Source organism: Bufo gargarizans, chromosome 2 (genome assembly GCF_014858855.1).
Source record: "Bufo gargarizans isolate SCDJY-AF-19 chromosome 2, ASM1485885v1, whole genome shotgun sequence".
Lineage (NCBI taxonomy): Eukaryota > Metazoa > Chordata > Amphibia > Anura > Bufonidae > Bufo > Bufo gargarizans.
Window position 1 is genome coordinate 475,135,815 of NC_058081.1, and position 12,120 is coordinate 475,147,934.

The following is a 12,120-nucleotide window of genomic DNA, read 5'->3' on the forward strand; positions in this document are numbered from 1 at the left end:
AGGCTGTCTGCACACATATCCCTTGTTGCTGCCATGGGTAAAAGGAGGGATTTATCAGAATTGCAGAAAGGGATGATAATCATCTTTCAGGCCCCGGGTGTCAGTATTTCTGAACCTGCGCTGTTTGTGAACTGTTCATGCGCTACTGTGGTGAAAGTGTACGGTGAGTGGACAAATGGCGCTGTTGTGAATGAGAGACGTAGAAACTGCGGAGCACCAGGTGCCATTGATGTGAGAAGTGAACGTCGAAAAACATCAGAGAGGGAACGCCCTGCAGCCATTGCTGGAAGAAGACAAGCTGGTGGGGGCAGAGTTATGGTCGGGGGAAGGTTTTCGTGGCATTCTCTGGGCCACTTATCCATGTGGAGGGCACTCTCAGATGATTTGAGTATGACGCTATCCTTGCAGATCACGTACACCCCTACATGCTGATTGTCTCCCTGGGGCGGATGGGATCTTCAAGCAAAACAATGCGACATGTTACACGGCTAGAAAATGTCCGACATTGGTTGGAAGAGCCTGACCGAGACTTCCCAGTACTACCCTGGCCCCTAATTCCCCAGACCTGAGCCCATCTGAGCATTTGTGGGACCACCTCTCTGGTCGTGTCCGCTCTATGGATCCCCCCGTGACCCCCTCCGGCAGCTGTGGGATGCTTTGCGGACAGCATGGCTCCAGATGCCTGTGACAACCGACCAGGACCTAATGGAGTCACTCCGGACCAGTCTGCTGCTGTCCGCTCTGCACAAAGCGTAAATCCGTACTAGATGTGGCTATGTGACTGTTGCAACTAAAACAGACCATACACATTGAGACTAGGGGTGAGCGAAACCCGACGTTTTCAGGTTTGACGTTCGGGCAGTGGAGGAATTCCGTTACGGATTCCGTTAGCACGGAATATAACTGAATTCTATAACGGAATGCAAAACGAAAGAGGCTCTGAAAGGCTTCCGTTTTGCATTCCGTCATAGAATTCCATTATGTCCCGTGCTAACAGAAATTATAACCAAATTCATCAAATGCCAAACTCAAAAACGTCGAGTTCGCTCATAACTAATTTAGACTGTGAGGAACATGGATCATTATTTACTGGCAGCCATGATTTTCATCTGATTCACCTTTGTCAGTGTACATGCACAATAAGTTCTCACTTCAACCCTCGGCTTGTCAGGTAGCAGGGGTAGTGAACTCCACAGGAGGGCCCTGCTTCAAAGCCCCAGCCATATGGCAGGGAACTTCTTGCAGGCCACCTTTGTTTACAATTTCACACCCCATTCAGACAGCATGGATCCTGCAGGAAAACCTCCCTGCAGGGGGTCTAAGCCATTCCCCAGTTCAATCAAATCTAGCAGACAGCATGTAACCGGTGATTTATAAGGAATTACGAATCGCCCAGCCATCACAGGTGCAAGCCGGATGCATATTTGTGTCCCGGTGGCCACGATGAACATGCCCATGGTCTTAGTTTGCTGGTGGGATGCCAGGGAAGGGAGATATACATATCTCCCCATAGAAACCCAATAACGGTACCATGCTTGGACTCTACTGGTAGCTGGGACCCAGGCGGATCCGTTGGTCCCAGAACCATCTCCCTGTGACCTTCTGGACTGGAGCTATGAACATTAAAGGGTTTTGTGGGTCATTTGCTGCCAGCCCAGCAGAGGGGGGGGGGTGGACCCCTCCCAAAGGCTTGAAGGGAAGGGACCGGCTACAGGTTAAAAGGCTTGTGCCAGCAAGCGGGCGTGTCTTTTTCTGAAGGAGGGTCACATCGTGCCATGTGTTTAGAGGGACCTGCAACCAGCTGACATCACCACCCTCCATGTGAATGCAGTAAAGGAACATTCATCTACCCGGTAACTGACTTGTGCTCTGTGTAATCCTGTGTGTACCATATTACCTGTATTTGTAACCTCAGACTACTGTATATATACTGTGTATATAGTGTTATATCTAGTGAGCCCTTAAGGCGATTAAATATATAATTTAATCTTGTGCTGTCTTGTATCTAGATCACGAATCCCCATGTCCGTGTTTCGGCCTAGTTATAAGCTACCGCGGGTTGGTTTCTCACCCTATATAATCCCATTAGCGGACCGGGCTTATATCAAACAAGAAGCTGGTGGCAGATTACCCAGGCTGAGAAGGCGCTGGTTCACGGTGGCAGGAGGTGTCTGTGTAAACTGTACCAAGCTGACCTTACCTGCTCCTCCACGAGGGCGTAACATCATGTCTTGGTAACCAGTGACCATATTGCGTCTCGTGAGCTCGACGTAGTTGACGTCAAGCGGGCGGGAGGAGTGGTATCCATCACATATTGGTGGCAGTAAAGTGGGATCGAGATACTAGTGTGTGTGAGTGTGAGACCCATACTCCCAGACACTAAAGACGACCAGCAGTAGCTTTTGCCGCTGGAGTCTTAAGATCAGCTCAACACTAGACAGTGCAAATACAATAAGGTGTGTGTGCATCAGGTTGCAGTCTGTGTCAGTGATCATCAGTGGCAATGACGGCCAGTATGACAAGAATCAAGGATAAGGAGATGGCCGATGCTATGAATGGTGGCGGGAAGGACGCAGTCCAGATAGGAGGCCGAGAGGGGGTAGGAGGCGACTTTCTTCAAGGCGAGGGGGAACACAGCCAAAGCTCCCCAAGGAGCCCGTTGCCGGAGGTGAGGTCCGCGGTGGGCCTCACTCCACCTGCCCTTCCCCCCAGCCAGGCAAGCTCGGCTGCTCTCCTACAGGCTGCCCTAGACCGACTCCAGGCCGGAGACCAGGCTTCATACGAGATCCTTATGGCAGCTGCAGAACATTGCGAATGAACAGAGGCTGCAGAACAAGAATGACACGAGCAAGCAGCGAATGCAGAACGTCGTGAGCACCAGCTACAAGTGCTCCAGCTCCAACTCCAGCAGCCCGATGTGAGTTTCCAGAGATCCGGATTCCCAAACTGCGGGCGGAGGACTTTCCCCTACTGGACAAAGATGGGGACCTGGACACCTTTTTGTTGGCATTTGAGCTGGCCTGCCATCAGTACCAGCTGCCAGAGGACCAGTGGGTCAGAATCCTCACGCCAAGTCTCTGGGGAAAAGCCCTTGAAATCTTCGGGTACCTGCCCAGCGAGACCATCTTGAGCTATGATGACATCAAGCAGGCGCTGGTAAGGCAGTACCACCTCACTCCTGAGACATACCGGAAAAAACTCTGTAGTTTGCAGAGGGGTTCTACCCAGAGAGGTCGACCAATGGACCATAGGATTGGAGCTCATCACCGTCCATCAGCTGAAGGAGCTCATTGCCACAGGGCAGTTCTTGTGGAATTGCCCGGAGGACCTCCAGCAGTACCTCCGCGACCGGAAGCAAAAGGAGGCCTCTGCAACAGCAGCCCTGGCCGACGACTACACTAACAACAGGACTTTAGAGGCCCGGAAACCAGTCGGCTGGAGAGGGGGTAAGACTCGCGCTGCATCTGCTACCCCTGCCCCTAGGCCAAAGTGGGCACCAGCCCCTGCTACACTTTCCACGTCAGTGGGGGAACCCCGAATTTGCCACCTGTGTAAGCAGCCAGGACACTTCAAGGCCATGTGTCCCCAGCGCCCAAGGGACCCATCCCAGTCATCAACCCGGAAACCGTCCACTGTGTGGGTGGGGGTGGTGGGAGGTCCCTTGACAATTTTTAACTGGTCACCGTGGGTCAGGCCGTGGCCATGGGACTTAGAGACACACCGGCGCAGAGAAGACTCTGGTACGGCCTGAACTGGTGGCACCCCATGATTTATTGCCCGGGAGATCCCTTACTGTCTCCGGGATTGGAGGAGTAGAACCGGCGCTGCCCGTCGCCAAGGTCTATTTGGACTGGGGCGCCGGTCAAGGAGTAAGGGAGGTGGGGGTATCCTCAAATATCCCTGCTAGTGTTTTGCTGGGGACAGACCTGGGGCGGCTTGTGTCTAAGTACGTGGCCACTGACACCCCGAGGTACGATTCCCCAGAATATGCTGTAATGACCCCCCCGATGATACTGTGAATGTACCTATTATGCCTGTTGATGGGGATGCGGGGGATGTAATGTGTGCCTCTCCCCTCAAGGGGGAGGGGGTCATTCACGCCAGTTGTGCTGAGGCCCCAGGGTGTGGCCAGCAAGCCTGCGGGAACCTGTTGTCCTGAGGTGTGGCTACTGAGGGGACAAGCAGGGGGCAGACAGCTGCGGAGGAGGAGGATGCAAATGAGGTCAGGGCTGTCCCAGGAGAAGTTGGGTCTGCCAGGTGAAGCCTCAGTGCAGGGTTCCTCCACAACTCACAACTGGGATGTCAGAGGGCCAGGTTAGCCCGTCTGGACTGTTGACTTAGTCGAAAGCCGAGGGGAAGCAGGCACTACCAGCGGTGGCAGCAGCCATAGCTGCTGTCACGTGCAGTGGGAGTGCTGGGGCTCCTCAGGGGTCTGATGGCTTTCCCCCTTCCGACCAAGTGGCTGCCTCAGGAGTTTCAGGTAGCGTTAGTGGCTGACGCCAGCATGACCGCTCTCAAGGAGCAAGCAGCACAGCCCCCCCCCCCCCCCTCAGACTCAGACCTCGAGTGGATGGTCTGGGACCAAGGATGGCTGTACCGGGTCACGGTCCAGCAGGGCTCACCAGAAGTGGTGTGGCCTAGGGATCGACAGCTAGTGGTACCCTATCAGTTCAGGACGGAGTTGTTGCGCATGAGATTCCGATGGCTGGACACCTAGGGCTCGCTAAGACATGGGCCAGATTTCTACTGGCCAAAGATTGGGGCTGATGTGGTTGCCTACTGCCGTTTATGTGACACCTGCCAGCGGATGGGGAAGGCGGGGCGGCACCCCACTGGGTGAAGATCCTTTCAGGAGGGTGGCTGTGGATCTGATTGGACTGCTGTCCATTCCCAGCAGCTCCGGGAAACGCTTCATATTAACGGTAATAGACTACACCACCCAGTACCCGGAGACGGTAGCCTTGTCCTCCATACGGGCCGACAAGGTGGCCACCGCCTTGCTGGAGATTTTATCCAGAGTGGGCTTTCCCCAGGAAATGCTCACCGACCGTGGGACCTAGTTCATGTCGCAATTGATGGAGTCCCTCTGTAGGCAAACCCAGGTGCAACATCTGGTGACCAGCCCGTACCACCCACAGACCAACAGCCTGTGTGAACGGTTTAATGGCACCTTAAAGCAGATGCTTAAGATGTTGGTCGACTCCCACGGGCGTGACTGGGAGCGGTACCTCCCACATCTGCTGTTTGCCTACCGAGAGGTCCCACAGGCCTCCACGGGGTTCTCCCCCTTCGAGCTCCTGTATGGGCGACGTGTGCAGGGGCCCCTGAGTCTGGTAAAAGAGGCCTGGAAGGGAGATGTAGCCACCCCTGGAGTGTCGGTCATTGAGTATGTCATGCGCTTCCGAAACAAGATGCAGGCCTTGTCGTAGCTGGTGCACGATAATATGGAGCGGGCCCAGGCCGAACAGAAGCGATGGTATGACCAGAACGCTTGTAAGAGGACCTACCAGGTCAAAAGGTATGGGTACTGGTCCCCGTACCTCAAGACAAGCTTCAGGCGGTCTGGGAAGGCCCGTACCTCATGCATCAGCGCCTCAACGCCGTGACGTACCTGGTCACCTGGACCATGCCCAGGGAAGGTGGAAGGCCTTCCACGTGAACATGATGAAGGCACATCAGGAGAGGGAGGCATGTTTCCTCCTGGACATGCTCACCCAGGTGAAGGCGGGTGGGTCCATCGAGGATGTGGAGGTGGGCCAACAGCTGTTGAAGGACAAACGGTCCCAGCTATGGGCCACCCTTCACCCCTTCCGGGAGTTTTTCAGCAACAAGCCCAGAAGGACAGAGTTGGCCGTCTATCACATGGACACTAGGGATCACCCCTCAATCTGGCGTTCAGCATATCGGGTTTCCTTGGAGGTGCAGCAGCACATGCACTAGGAGATTGACGAGATGCTGAAGCTGGGGGTCATCCAGGCATCCAAAGCGCTTGGGCATCGCCTTTGGTCCTCGTCCCAAAGAAGGACCCGACCACCTGGTTCTGCATGGACTACAGGAGACTCAACGCTGTCTCGGTCACCGATGCGTACCCGATGCCACGCATCGATGACCTACTCGATCAGTTGGCCGGGACCCAGTACCTGACCATCATGGATATGAACCGGAGGTTTTGGCAGATTCCCCTGACCCGTGAGGCGCGGGAACGCTCTTGCCTTTATCACCCCCTTTGGATTGTACGAATCCACGGTAATGCCGTTCGGCATGAAGAATGCCCCTGCCACTTTTCAGCGGATGGTCAACACGCTGCTTAAGGGACTTGAAGAGTACACAGCCGCGTACCTGGATTACATTGCCATCTTCGGTCCCACATGGGAGGAGCACCTGACACAGGTGCTGGGGCGGATCCACCAGGCAGGCTTGACCGTCAAGCCAGAAAAGTGCCAGCTGGGCATGAGCGAGGTCCACTACCTGGGGCACCTGGTAGGCAGGGTGACCCTGAAGCCAGAGCCCAGGAAGGTGGATGCTATCGCATCCTGGCCCAGCCCGAGGACCAAAAAACAGGTGATGTCCGTCCTGGGCACTGCCGGGTACTATAGGAGGTTTGTCCCCCACTATAGTAACCTGGCGAAGCCCTTGACGGACCTCACCAAGAAGAAGCTGCCCTCCGCAGTTGATTGGACAAACGACTGCGAAATGGCCTTCCGGGCGCCGAAAGATGCCCTTTCCAGCTTCCTGGTACTACAGGCAGCTGACTTCACGCGGCTGTTTATAGTACCGACTGATGCCAGTAATTGCGGCCTGGCGCTCCAGCCATACCACTTTGCCATTTGCCACCAGAGAGGGTGTAGATAGGCACACAGGGAAACACAGGAATGTGCTTCCCCTAGCGCCCTCTATAAGGGGGAGGTGTCAGGAATATGGATAATTATTTACTGGCAGCCATGATTTTCATCTGATTCACCTTTGTCAGTGTACATGCACAATAAGTTCTCACTTCAACCCTTGGCTTGTCAGATAGCAGGGCCAGTGAACTCCAAAGGAGGGCCCTGCTTCAAAGCCCCAGCCATATGGCAGGGAACTTCTTGCAGGCCACCTTTGTTTACAATTTCACACCCCATTCAGACAGCATGGATCCTGCATGAAAACCTTCCTGCAGGGGGTAAAAGCCATTTCCCAGTTAAATCAAATCTAGCAGACAGCATGGAACTGGCAATTTATAAGGAATTATGAATCTCCCGGCCATCACAGACGCAAACCGGATACATATTTGTGTTCCGGTGAACACGCCCATGGTCTTAGTTTGCTGGTGGGATGCCAGGGAAGGGAGATATACATATCTCCCTACAGAAACCCAATAACGGTACCATGCTTGGACTCTACTGGTAGCCGGAACCCAGGCGGATCCGTTGGTCCCAGAACCATCTACCTGTGACCTTCTGGCCTGGAGCTATGAACCCTAAAGGGTTTTGTGGGTCATTTGCTGCCAGCCCAGCAGAGGAGGGGGGGTGGACCCCTCCCATAGGCCGGGAGGGAGGGACCAGATACAGGTTAAAAGGCTTGTGCCAGCAAGCGGGCGTGTCTTTCTCTGAAGGAGGGTCACATCATGCCATGTGTTTAGAGGGACCTGCAACCAGCTGACAGGAGATGTCTGTGTAAACTGTACCAAGCTGACCTTACCTGCTCCTCCTGGAGGGCGTAATGTCACGTCTTGGTAACCAGGGACCATATTGCGTCTCATGAGCTCGACGTAGTTAACGTCAAGCGGGCGCAAGGGGTGGTATTCATCACAGAGACTAACATTGCCCAAAAGCAGCAGCATCGGCCGCCTGTCTCCAGACACTGGGTAGAAAAGCATAGTGCATAGTCAATGGCCGAGTCTTTGATCTCAAGGGAGATAATCCACTGGACCTGATGGTGATGGTTTCTGTTGCTAGGCAATCTGCCTAATTTAAAGGGGCTGTCCAGCTTTTTTTTTTTTTTATTTGCACCCAAGCCTTGTGAGTATGGATTTCTTCACAGGTATTCTAGGCTGCAAATTAAAAAATAAAAATAAATAAAAGATGGATAACCCCTTTAATTTGTGACAAGCACAACTGTATTGGGACACCACAAATGATTGTATGATTTAAAGGGCTTTTCCCATCTCAGACAATGGGGGCATATAGCTAGGATATGTCCCTATTGTCTGATAGGTGCGGGTCCCAGAGGTAGTACCTACACTGAGAACGGAGCAGGGAAGGTGGTGGCTGGAAGACCCCGGGGTCCGGCCACTGCCAAGCACTCTCCCCATAGGATTGAGTGGGGGTGCACCCCGCTTGCGCGGCCACCGCTCCTATTCATTTCTATGGGCCGATGGAAATAGCCGAGCCAGCTCTCAGCTATTTTCAGTGGCCCCATAGAAGTGAACGGAGGACGGCTGCACATGCGCAGTGCGTCCTCCACAATCTTTAGGGGTCCGTTCTTGATGTAGGTGCGGGACCCGCACCTATCAGACACTGGGGGCATATCCTAGCGATATGCCTCTATTATCTGAGATGGGAATACCCCTTTAGGTCATCAGTATCTGATCACTGGGAGCCCGAATCCCAGCACTGCCACTGATCAGTTGTTTAAGGAGGCCAGTGAGCGCTGTGGGCTGTTCACAGCATAGCAAGCACAGCGCCATCCATTGTAAAGTGGCCGTGTTTGGTTTCGCAGCCCAGACCTATTCACTTCTATAGGACTGAGCTGTACCTAGGCCATGTGACCGATGAACATGTCATCACATTGGCTAGGACAGGGATCAGCAACCCTCGGCACTCCAGCTGCTGTGAAACTACAATTCCCAGCATGCTCCATTCATTTCTATCGAGTTTGGAGTAGAGCAGAGTAAGCATGCTTGCTGGGAGTTGTAGTTTCACAACAGCTGGAGTGCCAGAGGTTGCCTATCCCTGGCCTAGGAAGAGGCCTAACCGCTCACTGTGGCCTCTTCAAACTGATGATTGGTGGGGTCTAGGAGTTGAACCCCCACCAGAGGATAGGTCGTCAGTATTAAGCACTCAGAAACCCCTCTTTAACCCTTTCTGTCTGATATGTCTTCTGAATGTAAAGTGTACCTCTCATTTTTAGCTTAGACATTCTGCATAAATTAATTGCTTCAAAGATCTTTATACGGATGGAAGTCCTGCCTTTCTGCTACAGAGTTCCAAATGTGCTGCACTTAGAGACTGTAGCACAAAGCAGCCACTAGGGGGAGCTTACTGCCTACAGATGTGCTCAGTAATAAGTCTGTCTCCATTGAACTCCCCCTAGTGGTGGCTGCAGACAGTCATAATGTTATCATGTACCTCTATGCCTGGGTGAAGGGAAGCTATTAGCTCTGAGGCTTACAAAGATATATTATGGAATTAATCCACACGGAAATACTTATTCAGCTGATTGTCTTCCTTATTGAATTTCATGTCTGTTCCACTCTCATCTTTATGAGAACAGTGTGTACTGCCAGATTCTGAGATGCCCTGAATTACGATTTCCTACCATTTTTGTCTTTTTACTATAGTGTAAAGAAATATATTTAAAATGCAAATATAGAAAGACTTATTAAGCAGACGTCTGACACATGACAGCGGGTGAGCTAGGTTCAAAACTGATGGAAGTGTCCCAGCGAGCAAGAAAATCAACGTCCGCAGAAGAGGAGACACAATCAAGGCAGTGGAAAAAGTAGAAATATTAATGAGTTAATCAACATCGTGTCACTCTCCATCTTGTTTGTCCGTGTCGGAGGCCGCGCACCACATGTCGTTGAAGTCCAAGGTGGCACCAGTCATCCTGTGGAAGATGTCCCTAATGTCATCGCAGGTCGTCTCAAAGTGAGTGGTGGCATCGTATGATCGAGAGATAAAAATCTGCAGAAGGAGCACGGAGGTCAATTCAATTTTGCAAACGTTTTATTAGGAGAGGATCGAGGTGCTGCCCTGCCAGGACCTTCCTTTAAGGCCCCTTTCAGACAAGTGAGGGTCACGCTGCGGACTCGCCGTGCAGCTCCCGTCCTGACCTCCCAGCACTGCTGGGGGTCGCATAGCATTATATTGATTTATGATGCTATGTAACCCTTAGAGGTCTGAAATGTATTGGATAACACTGACAGCATTATGTCAGTGTTATCCAATACATTCCAGACCTCTAAGGGTTACAGAGCATCATAAATCGTTATAATGCTATGCGACCCCCGGCAGTGCTGGGAGGTCAGGACGGGTGCTGCACGGCGAGTCCGCAGCGTGACCCTCACTTGTCTGAAAGGGGCCTAAAACTGTCATTCCCTGCGCCCCTTTAAAGTGAGGGTTATGGTTACCAGTGGCACCCACTGGAAATATACATCCGGGAATCCCCTTGTCGTATAATGCTTGCACCACACACTTGCAAATTTTGGCCGGCGGTACGCTTTAAAGGCATCCTCTGGCGACTTACAGTGTATGACAGAAGAGTGTTTTACCCCAGGGATCCCCACAAGCGGTAGAACGGGTTGAGCTGCAGTTCCGGGCACAGCCACGTCAGTACATGGGGCGCTGTGCCTGGATAAACAGTGAATCACACATTGGTGCCAATCGGTTAATAGTTCCTACAACCCCTTTAAGACAAGGGTGCTGTTATCTCACCCGGGACATTCAATGTATTACTAAAGAGCGCTTTACACCAGGGATCACCACGATCGGTAGAATGGGCTGAGCTGCAGTACCGGGCACAGCCACACTCCTATGGTTTCAAATACATGAGCATACAATTAGGGCTCGTTCACATGAACGTGTGAAGCCCGTGCCCGTGCTGTGGACCGCAAAATGCGGTCCGCAATGCACGGGCACCTTCCGTGGGGCAAGCGCATGGAGATCGCAGACCCATTCACTTGAATGGGTCCGAGATCCCTAGAGCAAGTTCTATCTTTTTGCGGTGCGGAGGCACGGAACAGAACACCAGAAAGCACTCCGTAGTGTTCCATTCCGCATCTCCGGATTTGCGGACCCATTTAAATGAATGGGTCCACATCCGTGATGCGGAATGACAACGGAACGGTGCCCGTGTAATGCGGATCCGCAAATGCGGTCCGCAATACGGGAACGGGACACCAACGGTCGTGTGAATGAGCCCTTAGTGTGAGGAGCTCACTAGAATACAGCACAGCCTGCTGTAACCACCTAGCTATAAATACTATAATGTTCTATACTATAATTTCCTTTTTTAGATTGTTCAATTGGTATTTTTATGTGAATTATTTTTAAAATAAAATGCTATGCATGATATATGGAGCCGGCCATTGATTGAACATTACGGCCACACTCCTCCTACCTACGGCGCTGTGCCTATCAATTAATAGTTCTGACAATCCCTTTAAGTCAAGGTCCTGTTATCTCACCTGGTTTCGCGTTCCATCGTGTTTCGGGATATACTGGTCACTAATGGACACAAACCTGCGGGGGGGAAAATAAAGGAGTTGAAAATACTACAAAGAGATACTTTTACATTGGAGATAGTTATGGAAAAGGTGAGAGAATTACTTGTAGAGCAATTCCTAAACATGCTGCTATGAATCGGTTACCTTCCTTAGAAGCAGGAACTATACAAATGCATTGCGGAAAGTCAACTTTCCCGCACAGTAGCGTCATATGGCGGCACATAATACACAAGGCCACAGGATGTGTGCGTGAGTCCTAATAAAAACTAAGGACCACCATACTGGATTTATAACATCCCCCAATATCCCTGCTACATTTTTTGTATGGTGCCTACTGTGATTCCTCCACAATCCCTATAATGGGGAACTGCTATTTATACAATTCCCTAGCATCCGGATTTCCATTTCTTAGAAAGCGGTGCCTGGTACTCTTGGATGCCAGGTCATGCCATCAGATTGTTGGGGGTTGGGTCTGACCTCCTGGACCCCAGCTGATCCTAAGGACTCATGCACACGACTGTACGCCAAAAAACGGATCCGCAAAAAATACGGATAATGTTCGTGTGCATTCCGTATTTTTCGGAACTGAACAGCTGGCCCCTAATAGAACAGTACTATCCTTGGCCGTAATGCGGACAATAATAGGACATGTTCTATTTTTTTGTGGAACGGACATAAGGAAACGGAATGAACAC

At 51.9% G+C, this 12,120-nt stretch overlaps 1 protein-coding gene across 1 annotated transcript in view; it reads right to left on the minus strand.

Moving 5' to 3' along the window:
• Positions 1-9,418: 9,418 nt before the first annotated feature.
• Positions 9,419-12,120, minus strand: part of LOC122926478 (rab GDP dissociation inhibitor alpha-like) — a 30,438-nt gene continuing 27,736 nt past the window's right edge. The window contains exons 9-10 of the mRNA XM_044277862.1: positions 11,387-11,441; positions 9,419-9,884 (exon numbers count right to left, since the gene is read on the minus strand). Coding sequence (XP_044133797.1) covers positions 9,732-9,884; positions 11,387-11,441 — 208 coding nt within the window. The 3' untranslated portion in view covers positions 9,419-9,731. The remainder of the gene's footprint in view (positions 9,885-11,386; positions 11,442-12,120) is intronic.